The sequence below is a fragment of the Pristiophorus japonicus genome, chromosome 5, assembly GCF_044704955.1.
Source record: "Pristiophorus japonicus isolate sPriJap1 chromosome 5, sPriJap1.hap1, whole genome shotgun sequence".
Classification (NCBI taxonomy): domain Eukaryota; kingdom Metazoa; phylum Chordata; class Chondrichthyes; family Pristiophoridae; genus Pristiophorus; species Pristiophorus japonicus.
In genome coordinates, this window is record NC_091981.1 from 187,263,417 (window position 1) to 187,288,826 (window position 25,410).

Genomic DNA, 25,410 nt, shown 5'->3' on the forward strand with positions numbered 1-25,410 from the left:
CTGCAGTTGTACAGGGCCTTAGTGAGGCCTCACCTGGAATATTGTGTTCAGTTTTGGTCTCCTCGTCTGAGGAAGGACGTTCTTGCTATTGAGGGAGTGCAGCAAGGTTCACCAGACTGATTCCAGGGATGGCTGGGCTGTCAGTTGAGGCGAGACTCAATCAACTGGGCCTTTATTCACTGGCGTTTAGAAGGATGAGAGGGGATCTCATAGAAACATATAAGATTCTGACGGGACTGGACAGGTTAGATGCGGGGAGAATGTTCTCGATGTTGGGGAAGTCCAGAACCAGGGGACATCGTCTTAGGATAAGGGGTAGGCCATTTAGGACTGAGATGAGGAGAAACTTCTTCACTCAGAGAGTTGTTGACATGTGAAATTCACTGCCGTAGAGTGTTGTTAATGCCAGTTCATTGGATATATTCAAGAGGGAGTTAGATATGGCCCTTACGGTTAAGGGGATCAAGGGGTATTGAGAGAAAGCAGGAAAGGGGTACTGAAGGAATGATCAGCCATTATGTTATTGAATGGCAGTGCAGGCTCGAAGGGCTGAATGGCCTACTCCTGCACCTATTTTCTATGTTTCTATGGTGGAATGGAGATTTGAGTTTTTACAGCATCACTAGTGATGTGAGGACTGAAAGGCAGTTGGCTGAGCATAATCAAAATTTTTAACAGACGTGACTGTGACCATTAAAAGTAAAATAAATGGAGTTACTTTTACGGGCGACTTCAGGCATTAGTTTTCAGTATTGCAATGCGAGACAAAAATCTTGGCACAGAAAGCGCATATGTTGTACCTATACGAACAAAATTAAATATAAAATATGTCATACACACTTAATTTCAGCCACTGCTCCATTATTTCTGCCTACATTTCCTTAAATTAGAGTTTTACAGTCTTTGAAATTTCACTTTGTTGCTTCAGCTTATTTTCTGAAACGAACTTTCCACCGGCAGACTTCGTAAATTATGACAAGTAACAGAATTAAAATTAAGGCCGATATTTGATTACGAAATTTGTGTTGCTCTTGTCTGGATTCCATATCAATCTGCCTCTATACAGTACCCAATCAGTTTATGACCTCATTAGTCCGAGACCTAAATAGAAGCTGTGAATTGAATTTTTGACCTTCGAAATTATTGAAGTTAGCCCCATTATTAGAATTAACCATTGCAATTTGAAAAATATGCTGTTAATTTGTGTTTTATTTTAGATAAAACTAATTTTAGTTGAGCTTTAGCAGATAGTTTATAATCCAACAGATAATATGTTAAATATTATTCCTAACAGTTGAAGAAGGAACACAACCTGGTTCCTTACAAATGAGGGATCCAGCAAACATGGCTGAAGCAAGGATAGACATAAAGAGACTTCTACAGTTTCTTGCTGGGCAGCAGGTCAATCCAAGCAAGGCCATATGTAGTAAGTTACGTTAGTTTTCTCCATTTTAATGTATTTTGACTAACAATGTTAGATTTTACATAGAATTTACAGCATAGAAACAGCACAGCCCATTCGATCTTCATTTATGTCCGTCTTTATGCTCCACATGAGCCTCCTCTCATTATATTTACTTCATCTCACCTGATCAACATATCTTATTCCTTTCTCCCTCATGTATTTGTCTAGCTTCTCTTTAAATGCATCTATGCTATTTGCCTCAACCACTCCATGTGGTAACAAGTTCCACATTCTCAGCACTCTGAGTAAAAAAGATTTCTCCTTAATTTCTTAAATAAAATTGACAATGGCTTTGTTATCTGTCATTCATATTGCAGAAATGTTTCCTAGTTTAGTCCTGGAGTCCACTGAGCGTGTGCATAAAATTATAATGACATTGCATAGAGGTGGCCCTGTACCTAGTCACGTCGAAACATAGAAAATAGGCGCAGGAGTAGGCCATTCAGCCCTTCAAGCCTGCACCGCCATTCAATGAGTTCATGGCTGAACATGCAACTTCAGTACCCCATTCCTGCTTTCTCGCCATACCCCTTGATCCCCCGAGTAGTAAGGACTACATCTAATTCCTTTTTGAATATATTTAGTGAATTGGCTTCAACAACTTTCTGTGGTAGAGAATTCCACAGGTTCACCACTCTCTGGGTGAAGAAGTTTCTCCTCATCTCGGTCCTAAATGGCTTACCCCTTATCCTTAGACTGTGACCCCTGGTTCTGGATTTCTCCAACATTGGGAACATTCTTCCTGCATCTAACCTGTCTAAACCCGTCAGAATTTTAAACGTTTCTATGAGATCCCCTCTCATTCTTCTGAACTCCAGTGAATACAAGCCCAGTTGATCCAGTCTTTCTTGATATGTCAGTCCCGCCATCCCGGGAATCAGTCTGGTGAACCTTCGCTGCACTCCCTCAATAGCAAGAATGTCCTTCCTCAAGTTAGGAGACCAAAACTGTACACAATACTCCAGGTGTGGCCTCACCAAGGCCCTGTACAACTGTAGTAACACCTCGCTGCCCCTGTATTCAAATCCCCTCGCTATGAAGGCCAACATGCCATTTGCTTTCTTAACCGCCTGCTGTACCTGCATGCCAACCTTCAAAGACTGATGTATCATGACACCCAGGTCTCGTTGCACCTCCCCTTTTCCTAATCTGTCACCATTCAGATAATAGTTTGTCTCTCTGTTTTTACCATCAAAGTGGATAACCTCACATTTATCCACATTATACTTCATCTGCCATGCATTTGCCCACTCACCAAACCTATCCAAGTCACTCTGCAGCCTCATAGCATCCTCCTCGCAACTCACACTGCCACCCAACTTAGTGTCATCCGCAAATTTGGAGATACATTTAATCCCCTCATTAATCATTAATGTACAATGTCAACAGCTGGGGCCCCAGCACAGAACCTTGCGGTACCCCAATAGTCAGTGCCTGCCATTCTGAAAAGTACCCATTTACTCCTACTCTTTGCTATCTGTCTGCCAACCAGTTCTCAATCCACATCAGCACACTACCCCCAATCCCATGTGCTTTAACTCCCATACCATATAAAATCCCAGCAACTGCGCCATTGCACCAGTTGATTTTTCTCCCGTTATTATAAGCGCTAATTGCGCTTTCAAAACTGAAGTACCAGTCTGCCAGTAAGGTTAACTGATGAAACATGCATCTTCGGAGATGGCAGAGAAGACCAGAAGCAGTCCAGGGCAGCAAAGATCAAGCAGCAGACCCTGGCTCACACTGTACCACCATGGTAGGTACACACAAAACTGGGAAATTGAGCTTGCAGCAAAGAGAAAAAAAATGGGGTATTAAAAATTCAAGACCTGCAGTCTGTGTTGTTGCTGTGTCCCAGTATGTGGATATATCGCATTTTTTAACTGTCTAAAAAAATGTACATGCCACACACTGGGGGACAGCAATAATATACAGACTGTTGCTTCTGAATTTTTAACAGCTTATTTTTCTCGCCCTCTTGCAAGCTTATTTTTCCCAGTTTTACCTTTACATTTTAATGATCAAATTCTTCTCTTGCTCTGACTTATTTGATACTCCATTTTCTGTTTGCCATACCTCTTTGATTTTTAATGATCTTGTTCTCTATTTTAATAACCCCTTTTTATTTAATAGGCCTCTCTACTTTTTGCTGTTTCCCCAACCTTACTCTAAATGATAATTTGATTCATCTTTGCTTTCTGACAGTCTCTCTTCATTTTCTGTGTTTTTCACACTAAATCTCATATTTTGCTCTAATCTTTTTTTATTTCACTGCTCATCTTTTCAAAACCCCACTATACAGTTTTTAAAACAGCATTTTTATCAGACCCATTTTCCTTCAAAGCTATTCTCTAACTCAATGAGCAACTCCATGGAAGATGTACTAACATTTAAAAATTGTGTCAATGTGCCCTTTTTGTGTTCTCATCAAATTGCTCAGTTTCACAAAACTGTGGTTGGCACTTTGATCATATTCAGCTACAAATGGGAGAATGTCAGCACATGTCATAACCTTTTCAAGACTTCAGCTAAAGCAGGGAATAAATTGCACAACTGTAACTGGAGCATTTGAAACTTTTCAGATTTTTAAATTAAAATTCTTCTTGATGTTGTTTGGTTTCTTTAGTCAAGTTGTGGATGTGTTCTAATTATTTATGCACATAAGATAAAGTATTTTAAATTGGCAGATTTTTGTTTTTCGGATGCAGTGATTGTGTAGCCACGAGGTTACCTCATTTTCTTCTGTCTTTAACAGATGAAGTGTTTTTTGTATCTCAGATGAGGCAAGGTTGGGAAAGCAGGGTGTTACTCGCATATCCAATCCAGTTAGTCCTCCATCCAGTTTGGCGCAGGTCATGAGACTCTTTCTGTGAGGACCACTGAGGGTCTATCATACATGCAAAGCTGAAGCAGATTGCATGCTTGTCTCGTGACTGAAAACATACTTGTTGCATGTAATGGCCAAGGTTTTCCAATTGTCTTAATGACAGTAACCTATTTAAAATGAATGAGTTAATGTTTCCTTTATAATGGTATGTTTAAAACTTGTTAAATTTGACTATTAACTGAACTTTAACAACATTTTGCATTTTCTTCACAGATATTGTAAGTAAAAAGGTTATTCATTTTGTTTTGCTCCACGAGGATGTGTCTCTTCAGTACTTTATACCAGCTCTTGCTTGAGAAGCTTACCATTAACATTTAATAGTATTATGGACACCTGTAGAAGTATCATCCTTGCTTGAGAAAAATGAGCATCCTGACTGACCAGTCCACCTTGCGACAAGATGAGACCTCTGGTTGAGAAACAGGGCAAACTTTAGAACTTGTCACTGCAATAACCGTTTAAGTTTAACATTTTTGAAAAGTTGTTGCTGGGTAAAAGATGTCTGATTAAATTTCAGACTCAACAACATAGATAAAATGTTTTAATATTTTTTCTACTTTGCCCGAGAGATTTGCCTGATTGATTCACTACAGAAATGTCTACTTTCAAGAGCTACTGAAGATGAAACTTTACTTTTTTAAGCTATCTATTTAATGTATTCTTGTATCTGGTTTCAAAGTGGAACAATTGCATCTTTTAAAAAAAACTGCCAAGACCTCTTTTCCGATGTGAGTGTTCAGTTTCTGTGGCGATATTGCTTTACTGTATGTACTTTATTTTTCAGAGCTCCAGTAATTTATGCTCAATTTCCTGTAGATCTCATTGTGCAGTTATGGCCTTGTTTGTTTTTTCTTCCTGCATTGTATTACTGCCAGTTTGGTTGATTTATTTATTGAGTTTACCGGGCCAGAAAAGTTGAAACATATGAATTATTTTTTATTCTCTACTGTTTATCGATTTTCAATAAAGACTTGGAAAAGAACATTATACGTTTACTACAGTTATTTAGTTTTAAATTCCTATTTAATGTTAATTGATGCTTCAGTTAACTACGACAGAAAAATAATATGCCTACAGTTGGAGAGGTAGAAGTCTGCATTTCTTTTTGCAGTTACAGGTTGGACCTCCCTTATCCGGAACCCTCAGGACCTGGCGTGTTCTGGATAAGGGATTTTTCCAGACGAGGGGTGGTCACATTAAATTAGATGGTACAGGTACTGAACAAGTGGATATCTGGGTTGGCTGGTTTGAGGCTGGGAGTGCAGCAGAGAGATCATTGGGTGGGGGGCGGTGGATTGCGTGGTAAGGCCAGCGAGTGTGGGAGTCGGCAGCGAGGAAGAACTTCAATTTGCTCATGTCAGAGTCCTGCGCATGCGCCACCCGGTGGCCGGGAATGGTTCTGGGCAAGGAGTGCTTCCGAATAAGGGAGTTCTGGAGAAGGGAAGTTAAACCTGTACTAAACTTGTTGGGGTAATGCTTTTCTAGTTGCACCAACAGCACTTCATAGGAGCACTGACTAGATTGAATTAGTGAATAATTTTTAGATCTCTACATTTCTAGTTTTTATTTCTCCAAAAACTTGTTCAAAAATACACATTATTTGTTATTGCTATAATACAAATGGGTAAAAATAGCAGCAGCACCGGCCATTCCTTTGCAAGCAAATTTTCCAGGGGGTTACTGGGCACGATCGGTGGCGGGTCAGGTGGAAAAGTGCATTTTTTTGACAGTTCATCGGGACCTTGCTGTGAACCCGCAGCCTTTACCAAATGTCGGCTCTGCCAGCACTGAGCAGAACCGACACACAGCAGTGGAGGAGTGTCTACCCTTGTGTGTTGTTAGTTGGTATGATTGGACTAGGATAAGGGTAAATGTGAGGGGTGGCTAGTGAAATGGGGAACATAAGAACATAAGAAATAGGAGCAGGAGAAGGCCATACATATACGGCCCCTCGAGCCTGCTCTGCCATTCAACACAATCATGGCTGATCCGATCATGGACTCAGGTTCACTTCCCTGCCCGCTTGCTATAACCCCTTATTCCCTTATCGTTTAAGAAACTGTCTATTTCTGTCTTAAATTTATTCAATGTCCCAGCTTCCACAGCTCTCTGAGGCAGCGAATTCCACAGATCCACAACCCTCTGAGAAGAAATTTCTCCTCAGTACAGTTTTAAATGGGCGGTCCCTTATTCTAAGATTATGCCCTTCAGTTCGAGTCTCCCCTATCAGTGGAAACAACCTCTCTGCATCCACCTTGTCAAGCCCCCTCATAATCTTACACGTTTCGATAAGATCACCTCTCATTCTTCTGAATTCCAATGAGTCGAGGCCCAACCTACTCAACCTTTCCTCATAAGTCAACCCCCTTATCTCCGGAATCAACCTTGTGAACATCTGAACTGTCTCCACAGCAAGTATATCCTTTCATAAATATGGAAACCAAAACTGCATGCAATATTCCAGGTATGGCCTCACCAATACCCTGTACAAATGTAGCAAGACTTCCCTGCTTTTATACTCCATCCCCTTTGCAATAAAGGCCAAGATTCCATTGGCCTTCCTGATCACTTGCTGTACCTGCATACTAACCTTTTGTGTTTCATGCACAAGTACCCCCAGGTCCCGCTGTACTGCAGCACTTTGCAATCTTTCTCCATTTAAATAATAACTTTCTCTTTGATTTTTCCTGCCAAAGTGCATGACCACACACTTTGCAACATTATACTCCATCTGCCAAATTTTTGCCCACTCACTTAGCCTGTCTATGTCCTTTTGCAGATTTTTGGTGTCCTCCTCACACATTGCTTTTCCTCCCATCTCTATATGGTCAGCAAACTTGGCTACGTTACACTCGGTCCCTTCTTCCAAGTCGTTAATATAAATTGTAAATAGTTGGGGACCCAGCACTGATCCCTGCGGCACCCCACTGATTACTGATTGCCTACCCGAGAATGAACCATTTATCCCAACTCTCTGTTTTCTGTTCGTTAGCCAATCCTCTATCCATGCTAGTATATTACCCCCAACTCTGTGAACTTTTACCTTGTGCAGTAACCTTTTATGTGGCACCTTGCCAAATGCCTTCTGGAAATCCAAATACACCACATCCACTGGTTCCCCTTTATCCACCCTGTTCGTTACATCCTCAAAGAATTCCAGCAAATTTGTCAAACATGACTTCCCCTTCATAAATCCATGTGACCCTGCCTGACCAAATTTTGCTTTTCCAAATGTCCTGCTACTGCTTCTTTAATAATGGACTCCAACATTTTCCCAACCACAGATGTTGGGCTAACTGGTCTATAGTTTCCTGCTTTTTGTCTGCATCCTTTTTTAAATAGGGACATTACATTTGCAGTTTTCCAATCTGCTGGGATCTCCCCAGAATCCAGGGAATTTTGGTAAATTACAACCAATGCATCCATAATCTCTGCTGCTACTTCTCTTAAGACCCTCAGATGCAAGCCATCAGGTCCAGGGGAATTATCTGCCTTTCGTCCCATTATCTTACTGAGTACCATCTGCTTAGTGATTGTGATTATGTTAAGTTCATCCACCTATTGCCCCTTGACTATCCATGTTGAAATATTGTTAGTGTCCTCTCCCGTAAGGACTGATACAAAATATTTGTTCAGTGTTTCTGTCATCTCCATGTTCCCCATTACTAATTCCCCGATCTCGTCCTCTAAGGGAACAACATTTACCCTAGCCACTCTTTTTCTTTTCATATACCTATCTGTTTTTATATTTTGTGCTAGTTTACTTTCATAGTCTATCTTCCCTTTCTTAATCATTTTTTTTAAGTCATTCTTTGTTGGCTTTTAAACACTTCCCAATCTTCTGTCCTTCCACTAGTTTTGGCCACATTGTATGCCCTTGTTTTTAATTGTATACCGTCCTTTATTTCTTTAGTTAGCCACGGATGGCTATCTTTTCTCTTACAGCCTTTCCTCCTCACTGGAATATATTTTTCTTGAGAATTGTGAAATATCTCCTTAAATGTACACCACTGTTCATCAACCGTCCCACACTTTGATCTATTTTCCCAGTCCATTTTTGCCAACTCCACCCTCAAACCTTCATAGTCTCCTTTATTTAAGCTTAGTATGCTGGTTAGGGATTCAACTTTCTCACCCTCCATCTGAATTTGAAACTCAATCATGCTATGATCACTCATTGCAAGGGGATCCTTTCCTAGGAGATTGTTTATTAATCCTGTCTCATTACACAGGACCAGATCTAAGATAGCCTGCCCCCTGGTTGGTTCCGTTATATACTGCTCAAGGAAAATGTCCCTTACGCACTCGATGAACTCTTCCTCAAGGCTACCCTGACTAATTTGATTTGTCCAATCAATATGGAGATTAAAATTACCCATGATTATTGCTGTTCCCTTTTTACAAGCCCCCACTATTTCCTGGTTTATGCTCCGACCAACAGAGTTGCTACTGTTAGGGGGCCTATAGACTACACCCACCAGTGACTTTTTCCCTTTTTCTTCCTTATCTCCACCCAAACTGTTTCAACATCCTGATCATTTGAGCCAATATCATTTCTCACTATTGCAGTGATTCCATCCTTTATCAATAGAGCTACCCCACCTCCTTTTCCTTTCTGTCTGTCCTTCCGGATTGTCAAATATCCCTGAATATTTAATTCCCAGTCCTGGTCACCTTGCAACCACATCTCTGTAATGGCTGTCAGATCATACCCATTTTTCTCAATTTGTGCCGTCAACTCATCTATTTTGTTGCAAATGCTATGTGCATTTAGACAAAGTGCCTTTAAATTTGTTTTTTTACCCTTTTTTCCTGCATGTTTCCTCTATCCTTCAAACTCACTTTCTTTATTTTTGCTTTCTAATTCCAGTTTTACTCCCTTCCCTACTGAATCTATTTTCAGGTTCCCATCCCCCTGCCAAACTAGTTTAAACCCTCCTCAACAGCACTATCAACACCTCCCGCCCAGCAAGGATATTGGTCCCGGTTCTGTTGAGGTGCAACCCGTCCGGCTTGTACAGGTCCCACTTCCCCTAGAAGCATCCCAATGCCTCCAGAAACTAAAACCCTCCCGCCTTTAGTGATGATGTTAATAGAGAGAGATGGATGGAGGTGCAAGGTAAATTGGTGAGAGTAAGTATGTGCAGGAGTAGGGTAGGGAAGCAGAGTGATGGGGATGTGATGAGTGGCACAGCAGGATGAGGTTGAGTGGCTTTGCAGTAACATTTCATGATCAACTGAGATCATTGAAAGGTTTGCGCCACTGCAGCCTGGTTCTCCTGACGACATCTCTGCTTGTCCCCTTCCGTGCAATGTGCAACCAGGCTGCGTTGGTCTCCTGGGGAGGTCGCTTCCACCCTTTGGAAGGGACGACAACCTCCCTGCGTGCTGTGACTCCCTCCATAAGCATATGGAGTGAGTCATGGGAGAGCCTGGGTGCAGCCGTGCACCTTTGTGCAGTGCTTGTCAGTATTGCAGCACCTCAGTGCTACAGAATACTGACAACACACGTCAAAATAAATTTGTGCAGGGTCCCTTTAAGGAAACTGGCTGATGACACATCATCAAATTACGTCATCAGACCCAGTTCCTTCAATTGGGCAGGAAACTTGCTGGGCAGGATTAACCAGCCCAATCAGGGAAAAAGCATTCTACGCAAGGGGCTGGAGCCAGCAAAGAGGCTGGGACCCGACATCGCCTGCCATGGACCTGCAGAGGTAGAGAATATCTCAGCCAGTGAATTCATATTTGCCTCCTGCTGAAAGAGTTGTGTAAGACTGGAGTACTCATTCTACCTTTCTGTATAATCAAGGGAGCGTGGCTGCTGTGCTGTGCCTATCCCAAACTTGAAGCACAGAATCATAGAAATTTACGACACAGAAGGAGGCCATTTAGCCCAGTGTGTCTCTGCTGGCAGAAAAGAGCTTTCCAGCGTTTGGTCCGTAGCCTGGCAGGTTATGGCACTTCAAGCGCATATCCAAGTACATTTTAAATGCAATGAGAGTTTCTGCCTCTACGACCCTTTTTGGCAGCGAGTTCCAGACCCCCACCATCCTCTGGGTGAATACAGTTCTCCTCAACTCCCCTCTAATCCTTATATCAGTTACTTTAAATCTGTTGCTCATGGTTATTTTTTTTCCACCATGGGCAACCTTTATTGATGCATATAATTTTCTTCACAATGGCTTGGTAGACTTTGGCAATTTTTGGTTGAGACACGCAACATGGGTGTTAAGAGGAAAATCTTCCCCAAGACAGTATTTGCAAGTCATTTGGCAATTGATGCACGATTTTCAGAATTGATTCAAATTTTGTTCACAATTATTTCTTCGGCTGTCTTTGTTGTCAAATACTGGCCATCATCAAATTCTACAACCTCGCAACAATCCTCAGCATTAACCTTGCTCTCTTGTTGGTTTTGTCCAGTCTTGCTAACCAGGTCATTGCTTTCATCATTCTCCTTTGCCATCTCCTGCTGCTCTTGCTGGATTTCTTTCCGTTTGATGATTATTTTCTCAACAATTCTCTCCAATTTTGCATGGTCAGGTACTGGAGGCTTCCTAGCAGGTTGATCTTGGATTATCAACACCGAGAAATTAAACTTATTCAGTCTTTCCTTTAACTTGACTTCTTTCATCTTCCTCCTTTCCTCTGTTGCAATCATTTTATTTTCATTCTCTTCTATTGTCACACTCTTTTGTTTCATTCCTTAACTTATCGAGTCTTGATGGAAGCTTCTTTAAGATTCTCTCAGTTGATTTCATGTCAAACAGAGGACTGTGAACCTCTTGCCATTCTTCATTGTGGGCTTGGTTTAAGATTCCCTGAACTAAAAGTTCTTGCAGAATGTCAGCAGATCTTGGTCTCTCCTTAATATCTTGTATTGGTCCATTCTTTTTCAGCAAGCTGCTTGCAGTAAGTGCTAAATTATCGTTAAATCCATTTTGTAGTTAACGTCCCATTTGGTTTCCTTAAAGGTGGCAAGGGTAGTTGTGCTGCTCCCGGCAATGTTATTAAATCCTCCTCTGACACTTTAGATTTTGACCTCTGTTGGGGAAAACCGGTGCTTCCTATTCACTCCATCAAGCCCCTCAACTTTATACACCTCAATTAAGTCTCCCCTCAGCCATCTCTGCTCCAAAGAAAATAACCCCAGCCGATCTAATCTTTCCTCATAGCTAAAATTCTCCAGCCCTGAAATCTCTTCTGTACCCTCTCTAGTGCAATCACATCTTTCCTGTAACGTGACCAGAACTGTAAGCAGTACTCTAGCTGTGGCCTAACGAGTGTTGTCTATAGTTCAAGCATAACCTCACTGGTTATGCTTGAACTGGGGGGGGCGGGGTCGGTGGTCAGGCCAGCAATTGCGGGAGTTGGCAGTGAGGATGGACTTCAATTTGTTCATGTCGGAGTTCTGCTCATATGCCACCTGGTGGCCGGGAATGGTTCTGGACGAGGGATGGTTCCGGATAAGGGAGTTCTGGATAAGGCAGGTTCAACCTGTACTGTCTTGGATTTGACCATCTTGTAAGAAGCTGTCCATACCTATAGTGTTGTAACTGCGGCGAATCTGGACACATCGCTCAGAGCTGCAAGACAGACAGCTGTGGGTGTGTCACAAAGGCCCCACCCGCTGTGAATATGAGGCAGACGGAAGCCCCTTGAGCGACGAGGAGAAAGAACAGGAGTTGTGAGTGGAGTGGCCGGCAGAGCAGGAGGAGGACACAGCCGGCGAATGGAATGCGAAAAGAGGTCAAGAAGAGGCAGAAAGTTGAGGAGCAGAGAACAGGATGGAGATGGTGGAAAACACACCAAGTACGGTGGAAAAGGACAAAGACAGCGGAGTCAAGCATGGGTCAAGGACAGAGTCGAGCCATCTTGGGGAGCAGGAGGAGGGCAAGACAAGGAGAGGGTGCAAGAGGCAGGAGCCTTAAAGGGGCAGCAGGATGGGAGCAGAGGGACACAGAAGCCAAAAGGGAGCAAGATAGGTGAAGACGCACCATTGTCTCAGAGAGAGAAGAAACGGGGACCAAGGATCAGTGGTGGAGATGAGGCCAAAGGGAGCGGCACTGTTGAAGAAACCATGATAGCAGGAAGACTCTCTAAGGGAGATTATGTATCTGACAAGGAGCAGGGTCTGGAGATTACAGAAGGACTCAAGAGTGAAGAGTCAGAGGGGGATGGAGACATGGCAGTAGGGTGTGTAAGTGGTTTTGCCCTTGGTGGTGTTGAATCACCCCCCCCTTACAACAGTTCTAGACCCGGAAATTATAGTGGTGAAGTTATAGACAGATCTTTTGGTCTCAACCATCACAATGCTTTTATTCAAGTTAAGCACATACCTGTATCCAGTAAAACACACCCTGGTGGTATGAAACAAAAAAACATAGCACGCACACAACACTGGCCCGTCTGAACAGGCCCCTATCGTGAAGTACCCACGACTAAAACACTTGGCTCAATAGGGCACCACCAAATCTGTCCAACAGATTGTGCGTACACCTATGATCTGTGCAGAAACCTCCCCACTAAACCCCTAAGGCTTGGTCGGGGCACACGACACCCCTTCACACTATGTGGTGGTTGTAAGGATGTGTGGGCTGGGATAATGCTCACCAGTTACCCCTCTGGCTTACTCGCTGCTTCTCCCGATGAGCGAGGCTCTCTTTGCTTGTAGATGGTGGTTTCTTCTCTCCGTACCAGATGGATTGCTCGGTCCTTGTGTGTGATGAATGAAGCAAGCAAGCATAGAAGAGGAGAGAGAGAGATGGCTGCAAACTGCCGTTTCTCTTATACCTGAAAATGCTTCTGAATTCTCGCACCAAAAACCAGTCCTTTGCCTGAGGCAGTCCAACCGACAGAATGAATCCTGTGCCTTTGTTACTGGGCTGTTCCTGGGGATAAAGGCTCCAACGAGTCTGCATGGTCAAATGGCTTCTTTTGTCCTGAGATTCCCGCGCTCCGGGGCTCTCAGTCATTTCGATGGCTTGAGCACCGACCAGTTTACCTGATCTCTCACTGATGAGTTCCCATTATATGACAAAGGGTCCTCCATCAGCCATCTTATTGCGATTTCAGCCATTGACCCATCCCTGCCCACCTGATGTGTATTCCTGTGGAACATGTCTGGACCTACCCCAGTCCGCTGTCTGTTCTCCTGCAGTAACAGAAAATATGGAAACGCAATGTCCAAAACTTAAAGTCCAAAATGTTTACGCTGATGCTGTCCATGTTTCCGCCGATTCTTACAGGTGGCATTATGTGGACAGGGAAAGGTTAGTGAGGGCCAGAAAGAGGGAGAAGGGGCAGCTCCTTGGCCTAAACCTAATGTAAGGAAGAGGCTGAAACAGCAGGGAAAGTTCAAATAGGAGGTGAAAAAGCCGGTGGCTGCAGGAGAAAGCAACAGTTGCCCAAAAAGTTGTGAAAAAGCATGAGAAGAGGGAAGAGCTGGAGGTTAAATGAAGTTGGGGGGCGGGGGTGTAGGTTATCAGGCACACTTCCTGTTACATATGTAATAACTCGATAGACTGAATACTGTAAACTAATACAGGTACAAACCTGGCTCTGCTTTATTAAGGTCCAAAGTGATTACATTACAGGATGGCTTGCCTTTTATACCTGGGCCACACACACGTGCGTACAGCTCATTGACCTCCAACTATGGCGCCACCTGGTGGCTAGTAACTGCAAGCATACATACATGACAATATCCCCCTTTAAGATATTAGTAACAGTCTTTTTACAAATTGAGACGGTCCGGGGCTTTCCGCTCCCGAGTTGATCGTCTCAGTTCAACTCCAGCCTTGGGCGAGCGTTCTGAGTCTGTTATGACTGGGGGCTGGGTAGCCGATCTGATGGGAATGGCAATGACCACGTCAGGGATTGAAAGTCTAGATTCATTGACCATGTCAGGGATTGAAAATCTAGATTCATTGATGACAGTAGAGTCCTCTGATGACTGAGGGTAGGTTGGTTGGTCACTGATTGTGTCTTCCTCAGACTGTTCCGGTTCATCCGTGTGCCGCAGCTTTATCTGATCAACATGTTTCCTGCATGTCTGCCCATTCTTGAGCTTGATGATAAACACTCTGTTACCTTCCTTGGCCGTAACAATACCGGTGATCCACTTGGGACCTTGACTATAATTTAGTACATATACAGGATCATTAACAGAATGTCACATGACACAGCAGCGCGATCATACCACTGCTGACTTTGACATCTGTATTCAACATGATCGTTCAAGTCAGGGTGGACAAGAGAGAGCTTGGTCTTGAGATCTCTCTTCATCAATAGTTCAGCAGGGGGGACCCGGTAAGCGTGTGGGGTCTTCTCCTGTAACTAAGCAATATGCGTGACAAGCGAGTCTGCAGTGAACCTTGAGTTACACGTTTCATACTATGCTTGATGGTTTGGACAGCACGCTCTGCTTGACCATTAGATGCGGGTTTGAATGGTGCTGACCTCACATGTTTGATACCATTGAGTTTCATGAACTCTAGAAACTCCAGACTTGCGAAGCAATGTCCGTTGTTGCTTACAACGATGTCGGGCAGACCATGAGTGGCAAACATGACACGAACGCTCTTAATGGTAGCTGTGGATGTACTGGATGACATGATTATACACTCTATCCACTTGGAATATGCATCCACCACAACTAAAAACATCTTTCCCAGGAAGGGACCTGTAAAGTCGATGTGGGTCCTGGACCATGGTTTAGATGGCCACGACCACAGACTCAGCGGCAATTCCACTGGTGCTTTACTTAGCTGCATGCAAGTGTTGCACTGAGGCACACATGATTCCAGATCAGAGTCAATTCCATACATGAGACCTGGCAATGGCTTTCATCATGACAATACCGGGATGAGTGCTATGTAGATCATGTCCAAATTTCTCTCTGCTTTTCTTACGCATAACAACACGATTACCCCACAGTAAACAATCTGACTGAATGGATAGTTCGTCTTTGCAACAGTTGTAAGGTTTGGTCTCATCTCCCATTTGCTTGGGTATGGCAGACCAATCACCACTAAGGACACAACGTTTCACAACCGATAATATCGAGTCCTGGCTGGTGCAGGTCTTTACTTGTTGAACCATGACAGGGGTTCCTTCACTTTCAAAAGCATCCATAACTAACAGTTGGTCTGCAGGCTGTGGCGTCTCCACCTCCAGTGTGGGCAACGGCAGACGGCTCAATGCATCGGCACAATTCTTGGTGCCAGGTCGATGGCGAATGACATAATCATAGGCAGATAATGTCAGCGCCCATCTCTGGATGCGGGACGATGCATTGGTATTTATACCTTTGTTTTCCGAAAACAGTGAAATGAGTGGTCTGTGATCTGTTTCCAGTTCAAACCGAAGACCAAACAGGTACCGATGCATCTTTTTAACCCCATACACACAGGTTAATGCTTCTTTTTCAACCATGCTGTAGGCTTTTTACGCCTTTGACAAACTTTTAGAAGCATACGCAATAGGTTGTAGTTTACCCGACTCATTAGCTTGTTGGAGCATGCAACCAACTCCATATGACGAAGCATCACAGGCCAATACTAGACGCTTACACGGATCATAATGTACCAGCAGTTTGTTACAGCAAAGCAGATTAGTAGCTTTTTCAAAAGTTCTATCTTGAGAAGCACCCCAAACCCAGTTGACCCCTTTTCTTAGCAGCATGTGCAATGGCTCTAATCTAGTGCTCAATCTAGGTAGGAAATTACTGAAGTAGTTGAGTAGACCAAGGAATGAACGCAGCTTTGTCACATTCTGAGGCTTGGGTGCATTTTTGATGGCCTTGGTTTTCGAGTCCGTAGACCTGATGCCGTCAGCAGCAATTTTCCTCCCCAGGAATTTGACCTCGGGTGCCATGAAGACGCACTTTGAACGTTTCAGTCTGAGTCCCACTTTGTCCAGATGATGTAGAACCTCTTCCAGGTTGTTCAGATGTTTAGTGGTGTCACGACCTATGACCAGGATGTCATCTTGGAACATGATGGTTCTAGGGATGGACTTCAGTAGACTCTCCATGTTCCTCTGAAATATGGCTGCAGCCGAGCGAATTTCAAAAGGATACCTGTTGTAGATAAACAGTCTTTTATGAGTGTTGATGCACGTAAGTTTCTTCGACGTCTTGACCAGCTCCTGTGTCATGTAGACCGATGTCAGATCCAGTTTAGTGAACGACTTCCCCCCCGGTTAGCATTGCAAACAGGTCATCAGCTTTCGGTAATGGGTATTGATCCTTTTTCGAAACTCGGTTGATGGTAACCTTGCAGTCTCCACAAATCCTGACAGTGCCATCACTCTTCAACACAGGAATAATGGGGCTGGCCCATTCGTTAAATTCAACCGGTAATATGACCCCTTCACACTGGAGTCTGTCCAGTTAGATTTCGACCTTCTCCCTCATCATGTATGGAACCGCCCGAGCTTTATGATGCATCCGAGTCCACGTGGCTCTGCACCTTGGCTCCCATGAAATTGCCGATGCCTGGTTCAAACAGCGAGGGGAACTTGCTCAGCACTTGAGCATATGGAGTATCATCCTCCGACGACAACGCTTTGATATCATTCCAAATCCATTTGATTTTTTCTAGCCAATTCCTGACGAACAGCGTTGGGCCATTGCCTGGAACAATCCATAATGGTAAATCATGAGCCGCACCATCATATGACACCTTGACTACTGCACTGACAATCACCGTTATGAGTTCTTTAGTGTACGTACGCAACTTGGCATTGACTGGACTCAGTTTAGGCCTCACAGCCTTAGTATCCCACAGCTTGTCGAATGTCCTCTGGCTCATTATTGATTGACTCGCACCCGTGTTCAATTCCATCAGTACCGGCACACCGTTAAGTTTCACACTAATCACTATCTGTTGGCTCTTTGTTAGGAACGAATACATAGAAACATAGAAACATAGAAAATAGATGCAGGAGTAGGCCATTCGGCCCTTCGAGCCTGCACCGCCATTCAATGAGTTCATGGCTGAATATGCAACTTCAGTACCCCATTCCTGCTTTCTCGCCATACCCCTTGATCCCCCTAGTAGTAAGTACTACATCTAATTCCTTTTTGAATATATTTAGTGAATTGGCCTCAACAACTTCCTGTGGTAGAGAATTCCACAGGTTCACCACTCTCTGGGTGAAGAAGTTTCTCCTCATCTCGGTCCTAAATGGCTTACCCCTTATCCTTAGACTGTGACCCCTGGTTCTGGACTTCCCCAACATTAATAAGAACATAAGAACATAAGAATTAGGGACAGGAGTAGGCCATCTAGCCCCTCGAGCCTGCTCCGCCACTCAAAAAATCACGGCTGATGTGGCCGTGGACTCAGCTCCACTTACCCGCCCGCTCCCCATAACCCTTAATTCCCTTATTGGTTAAAAATCTATCTATCTGTGATTTGAATATATTCAATGAGCTAGCCTCAACTTCTTCCTTGGGCAGAGAATTCCACAGATTCACAACCCTCTGGGAGAAGAAATTCCTTCTCAACTCGGTTTTAAATTGGCTCCCCCGTATTTTGAGGCTGTGCCCCCTTGTTCTAGTCTCCCCAACCAGTGGAAACAAACTCTCTGCCTCTATCCTGTCTATCCCCTTCATTATTTTAAATGTTTCTACAAGATCACCCCTCATCCTGCTGAACTCCAACGAGTAAAGACCCAGTCTACTCAATCTATCATCATAAGGTAACGCCCTCATCTCCGGAATCAGCCTAGTGAATCGTCTCTGTACCCCTTCCAAAGCTAGTATATCCTTCCTTAAGTAAGGTGACCAAAACTGCACGCAGTACTCCAGGTGCGGCCTCACCAATACACTGTACAGTTGCAGCACGACCTCCCTGCTTTTGTACTCCATCCTTCTTGCAATGAAGGCCAACATTCCATTCGCCTTCCTGATTACCTGCTGCACCTGCAAACTAACTTTTTGGGATTCATGCACAAGGACCCCCAGGTCCCTCTGCACCGCAGCATGTTGTAATTTCTCCCCATTCAAATAATATTCCCTTTTACTGTTTTTTTTCTCAAGGTGGATGACCTCACATTTTCCGACATTGTATTCCATCTGCCAAATCTTAGCCCATTCGCTTAACCTATCTAAATCTCTTTACAGCCTCTCTGTGTCTTCTACACAACCTGCTTTCCCACTAATCTTTGTGTCATCTCCTAATTTTGTTACACTACACTCTGTCCCCTCTTCCAGGTCATCTATGTATATTGCAAACAGTTGTGGTCCCAGCACCGATCCCTGTGGCACACCACTAACTATCGATTTCCAACCCGAAAAAGACCCATTTATCCCGACTCTCTGCTTTCTGTTCGCCAGCCAATTCTCGATCCATGCTAATACATTTCCTCTGACTCCGCATACCTTTATCTTCTGCAGTAACCTTTTGTGTGGCACCTTATCGAATGCCTTTTGGAAATCTAAATACACCACATCCATCGGTACATCTCTATCCACCATGCTCGTTATATCCTCAAAGAATTCCAGTAAATTAGTTAAACATGATTTCCCCTTCATGAATCCATGTTGCGTCTGCTTGATTGCACTATTCCTATTTAGATGTCCCGCTATTTCTTCCTTAATGATAGCTTCAAGCATTTTCCCCACTACAGATGCTGAACTAACTGGCCTATAGTTACCTGCCTTTTGTCTTCCCCCTTTTTTAAACAGAGGCGTTACATTAGCTGCTTTCCAATCCGATGGCACCTCCCCAGAGTCCAGAGAATTTTGGTAGATTATAACGAATGAATCTGCTATAACTTCCGCCATCTCTTTTAATACCCTGGGATGTATTTCACCAGGACCAGGGGACTTGTCTACCTTGAGTCCCATTAGCCTGTCCAGCACTACCCCCCTAGTGATAGTGATTGTCTCAAGGTCCTCGCTTCCCACATTCCTGTGACCAGCAATTTTTGGCATGGTTTTTATGTCTTCCACTGTGAAGACCGAAGCAAAATACTTGTTTAAGGTCTCAGCCATTTTCACATTTCCCATTATTAAATCCCCCTTCTCATCTTCTAAGGGACCAACATTTACTTTAGTCACTCTCTTCCGTTTTATATATCGGTAAAAGCTTTTACTATCCGTTTTTATGTTTTGTGCAAGTTTACTTTCGTAATCTATCTTTCCTTTCTTTATTGCTTTCTTAGTCATTCTTTGCTGTCGTTTAAAATTTTCCCAATCTTCTAGTTTCCCACTAGCCTTGGCCACCTTATACGCATTGGTTTTTAATTTGATACTCTCCTTTATTTCCTTGGTTATCCACGGCTGGTTATCCCTTCACTTACTGCCCTTCTTTTTCACTGGAATATATTTTTGTTGAGCACTATGAAAGAGCACCTTAAGAATCCTCCACTGTTCCTCAATTGTGCCAACGTTTAGTCTGTGTTCCCAGTCTACTTTAGCGAACTCTGCCCTCATCCCACTGTAGTCCCCTTTGTTTAAGCATAGTACACTCATTTGAGACATTACTTCCTCACCCTCAATCTGTATTACAAATTCAACCATACTGTGATCACTCATTCCGAGAGGATCTTATAGTAGGAGATCGTTTATTATTCCTGTCTCATTATACATGACCAGATCTAAGACAGCTTGCTCCCTTGTAGGTTCTGTAACATACTGTTCTAAGAAACAATCCTGTATGCATTCTATAAATTCCTCCTCAAGGCTACCCCGTGCGATTTGATTTGACCAATCGATATGTAGGTTAAAATCCCCCATGATTACTGCCGTTCCTTTTCACATGCCTCTATTGACAGACTTTGGGCAGCCACAGATTTTGCATATGCAGTCGAGTCGGCCCTGCCATATGCAGCTCTGCCAAACGACGATACAATCTTGTTTACAGTACTTGCCGAGTTCCAATTTTTCGATATCTGCTTGAAGTTTTTGTCCGTCGTCATGCATGCCTGGGCAATCGTGATGGCCTTGCTCAAATCCAGCGTCTCCACCGCCAGTGGCTTACGCAGAATCATCTAGTGGTTGATGTCGATTACAAAGAAGTCCCGCAGCATGTCTCCCAACGCGTTTTCAAACTTACATGATCCAGCTAGACGCCTTAGGTCGGCAACGAATTCCAACACATCCTGGCCCTCAGAACGAACGTACTTGTCGAATCGATATCGTGAGATGATGATGCCTTCTTCTGGTTTGAGATGGTCATGTATCAGAGCACACAATTCTTCATAGTCCTTGTCCATTGGACTTGCAGGCGAGAGAATATTCTTTATGAATCCATAGATTTTCGGACCGCAAACCGTGAGGAAGACCGCCCTGCGCCTAACTGCGTCAGTGGGTTCCTCCATTTTGTTGGCCACAAAATACTGGTCCAGGTGAGCTACAAAATCTGCCCATTCCTCTCCCTCCATGAATCTCCCCAGAATTCCAATTGTGCTCATTTTTGCATGCGAAGGTTCTTAAGTTACCTCGTCGCCAAATGTTATGTATGTAATAACTCAATAAACTGAATACTGTAAACTAACACAGGTACAAACCTGGCTCTGCTTTATTAGGGCACAAAGTGATTACATTACATGATGGCTTGCCTTTTATACCTGGGCCACACACATGTGCGTACAGCCCAATGACCTCCAATAGTGGCGCCACCTGGTGGCTAGTAACTCCAAGCATACATATATGACACTTCCTTTATTCGGAGCCATGAATACATTGGTTTCGATTAGTGTGAATGGATGAGCGGGGAGAAGAAATTGCAGCAGTTTTTGCAGTGTTTTAAAGGTACTGACCTGTTGTGTCTGCACAAAACCTTATGGGATGAGGATATACTAGAAAGAGTGCAAAAGGTTTGGTTCTGATCAATTTTTAAAGTGCAATAGATTAATATTTGTTATGGGAGACAAATTAAACTTCAGGTTTTGATGTTAATATGTGTTGGAGGAATGGCTGTGCAGAGTGGCAGAAAGAATTTGTATGATACAGTACAATGGAATGATCACGATGTTGTGAATGTTTTTTATGTTGAATAAATTATATATTTTTAAAAAGTGGGTAGCACTCTCGCCTCTGAGTCAGAAGGTTGTGGGCTCAAGTCTCACTCCAGGGACTTGAGCATAAAAATCTAGGCTGACACTCCAGTGCAGTGCTGAGGGAGCGCTGCACTGTAGGAGGTGCTGTCTTTCGGATGAGACATTAAACCGAGTCCTCGCCTGCTCTCTCAAGTGGACGTAAAAGATCCCAAGGCACTATTTCGAAGTAGAGCAGGGGAGTTATCCCCGGTGTGCTGGCCAATATTTATCCCTCAATCAACAAAACAAAAACAAATTATCTGGTCATTATCACATTGTTGTTTGTGGGAGCTTGCTTGTGCGCAAATTGGCTGCCGCATTTCCTACATTAAAACAGTGACTACCCTCCATTGGTTGTAAAGCGCTTTGAGCCATCTGGTGGTCGTGAAAGGAGCTTTATAAATCAAAGTTTTTCTTTCTGTCTTTCTTTTTGTTTTCTCTCTGAGGTGTCATAAAGCGCTTGGTTCGTTCTTGACCTTGACTCTGATATTGGGTAAATACAAATTTTGTAAGCTATGAACATATACAATCTTTCTTTTAGTAAATAATGCTTTGGGGGTGTGAACTGATTTTTGGAAAGAAAATAAAGGTTTTGAGGGTCTCAAATTCAAGAGGAAGTTTGTTTTTTAACGGAATCATCATTCGCAAATAGGAGTCTAGCAGTAGAAAAGTGTACAAACTGATTTTAATTATCCCTAACACTGCATCTCACCACATACAATTTGTACAGCAAAATAGTACAACCAATGCACGAAGAGGGAAACCTCTTCAATCACTCAGGAGTGTTGAGCAAAATTATATATACTGGGCACAAGAGCTGGGGTTAGACAGGTTAGATGCAGGAAGAATGTTCCCAATGTTGGGGAAGTCCAGAACCAGGGGACACAGTCTAAGGATAAGGGGGAAGCCATTTAGGACCGAGATGAGGAGGAATTTCTTCACCCAGAGAGTGGTGAACCTGTGGAATTCTCTACCACAGAAAGTTGTTGAGGCCAATTCACTAAATATATTCAAAAAGGAGTTAGATGAAGTCCTTACTACTAGGGGAATCAAGGGGTATGGTGAGAAAGCAGGAATGGGGTACTGAAGTTGCATGTTCAGCCATGAACTCATTGAATGGCGGTGCAGGCTAGAAGGGCCAAATGGCCTACTCCTGCACCTATTTTCAATGTTTCTATGTTTCTATGTTACCCTAACAGGTTTTCCTTGTTCTTCAGGCAGGGGATTAAGAATGTGCTGCAGAAATTAGAGGGTGTAAAGTAATTCAACCAAAAAATCTTTTCCATTTACACAAGCTATATTGTAAACAAAACCTATTTGAACATTTTTTTTCCGATTCCTACAATAGTGCTGTAATAAGGCATAGAGGTGTTCTGCACAAAGCAATGTAGTTCAATGCAAGTTTGTTACTGGCATAATTAAATACATGCACAAGAGTGCTCATCAGTTTTTGACTGTCAGTGATTTTTTTTTAAATTTGGAAAAGAACTGATGGGAAAGTAAGCTGATTAACTTTTGAGATTTGTAAGCAGTACAGAAACCAAATGAGAACTTTTGTTTAAAACGGCATTACAAGAAACAAAAAGTGCATATTTATGCCACTGTCTCCACCACCATTGTTGTTCCCATTTCCATTTTCTTATTCCAATTCTTTGTAGCTTATTAGAACTCTTCCTTTACTGCACTAACTGGCTTCTCATCTGTGCCAATTTATTAATTGCCTCTGAGTCAATTTGAAGTAATAGTGTTTGGTGAGTGAAAATGTAATTTAGGTATACAAAATAATCTCCTAACCGCAAGTAAAGTAACGTTTAACTATTTTTTCCTGGCACTGATATGCAGAAGCAATTGTAGGTACATTAACATAATACAAAAGATTCCCTAGTGAGAAACCCTGAAGTTCCCACTTTCATCTCAGCCCAGCCACAATCCCTTTTGATGTTGTCCTTTAGCCACCCACTGGGACACATCCTCATATGCAAATTTCTTGACCTCATTTCACTTGCGATTGTACAATTAAGCACAGTGAACCTGCCAGTCAGCAAGCTTTTTGTACTTCAGAAGGAAAGTAGAACCATAAGGAGTGCAAGGTAATGCTTGTACAAGCAGGAACCTGAAGACGATTCATATAAATATAGAATTATTTCAGTCCAGGATAAGGTTGTTAATGAATAAAATTTCCCACAATTACCTTTTAAAACTGGTGAGTGGTTTCTAGATTCTAAAGGTACTGCACCAGTAAATGTAATATGAATTATGGGGTGCCACATTATATTAGTTACTGGGCCACATAAAAGAAAAGTTGTGACCTCACACGAGCGACCAAGCAATTTAAAAAGAAACCTGAAATGGTCATAAAAAACAAACACATAAGGAACATATGAACATCAACAAAAACAACAACTTTTATTTAAATAGCGCCTTTAACGTAGTTAAACATCCCAAGACTCTTCACAAGAGTATTATAAGACAAAAAAATTGACACCGAACCAAATAAGGAGAAATTAGGGCAGATGACCAATGCTTAATCAAAGAGGTAGGTTTTAAGGGGTGTCTTAAAGGAGGAAAGAGAGGTAGAGAGGCGGAGAGGTTTAGGGAGGGAATTTCAAAGCTTAGGGCCTAGGCAACAGAAGGCACGACCACCAAAGGTTGAGGGATGGTCAAGAGGGCAGAATTAAAGGAGTGCAGATATCTCGGGGATGGAGGATGGGATTTTGGGGCTGGAGGAGATTACAGAGATAGGAAAGGGCAAGGCCATGGACGGATTTGAAACAAGGATGAGAATTTTGAAATTGAGGCGTTGCTTGACCGGGAGCCAATGTAGGTCAGTGAGCACAGGGATGATGGGTGAACAGGACTATAAGAACACAAGAACATAAGAAATAGGAGCAGGAGTAGGCCATACGGCCCTTCGAGCCTGCTCCGCCATTTAATACGATCATGGCTGATCCGATCATGGACTCAGGTTCACTTCCCTGCCCGTTCTCCATAACCCCTTATTCCCTTATCGTTTAAGAAACTGTCTATTTCTGTCTTAAATTTATTCAATGTCTCAGCTTCCACAGCTCTCTGGGACAGCGAATTCCAAAGATCTACAACCCTCTGAGAGAAGAAATTTCTCCTCATCTCAGTTTTAAGATTGTGCCTTCTAGTTCTAGTCTCCCCTATCAGTGGAAACATCCTCTCTGCATCCACCTTGTCAAGCCCCCTCATAATATTTCGATAAGATCACCTCTCATTCTTCTGAACTCCAATGAGTAGAGGCCCAACCTACTCAACCTTTCCCCATAAGTCAACCCCCTCATCTCTGGAATCAACGTTGTGAACCTTCTCTGAACTACCTCCACATCAAGTATATCCTTTCGTAAATATGGAAACCAAAATTGCACGCAGTATTCTAGGTGTGGCCTCACCAATACCCTGTACAACTGTCGCAAAAATTCCCTGCTTTTATACTCCATCCTCTTTGCAATAAAGGCCAAGATTCCATTGGCCATCCTGATCACTTGCTGTACCTGCATGTTATCCTTTTGTGTTTCATGCATAAGTACCCCCAGGTCCCGCTGTACTGCAGCACTTTGCAATCTTTCTCCATTTGAATAATAACTTGCTCTTTGATTTTTCCTGCCAAAGTGCATGGCCTCACACTTTCCAACATTATACTCCATCTGCTAAATTTTTGCCCACTCACTTAGCCTGTCTATGTCCTTTTGCAGATTTTTTGTGTTCTCCTCACACATTGCTTTTCCTCCCATCTTTGTATCATCGGCAAACTTGGCTACATTACACTCAGTACCTTCCTCCCAGTCGTTAATATAGATTGTAAATAGTTGGGGTCCCAGCACTGATCCTTGCGGCACCCCACTGGTTACTGATTGCCAACCCGAGAATGAACTATAGGCTAGATTTTCCATTATTTTTGTATGCATAACGCCCACTTAATGTCCATTTTACCACTGAAATGAGGTGTAACGTCCAGATATCGCCCATTTAATCATAAAAT

At 43.0% G+C, this 25,410-nt stretch overlaps 1 protein-coding gene and 1 pseudogene across 1 annotated transcript in view; one reads left to right on the forward strand and one right to left on the reverse strand.

The window, feature by feature from the left end:
• hus1 (HUS1 checkpoint clamp component) overlaps positions 1 to 5,334 on the forward strand; it is a 64,406-nt gene extending 59,072 nt beyond the window's left edge. The window contains exons 7-8 of the mRNA XM_070880027.1: positions 1,295 to 1,426; positions 4,566 to 5,334. Coding sequence (XP_070736128.1) covers positions 1,295 to 1,426; positions 4,566 to 4,648 — 215 coding nt within the window. The 3' untranslated portion in view covers positions 4,649 to 5,334. The remainder of the gene's footprint in view (positions 1 to 1,294; positions 1,427 to 4,565) is intronic.
• A 5,322-nt stretch (positions 5,335 to 10,656) lies between these two features.
• On the reverse strand, positions 10,657 to 20,357 carry LOC139264126 (stathmin domain-containing protein 1-like; annotated as a pseudogene).
• Positions 20,358 to 25,410: the final 5,053 nt, after the last annotated feature.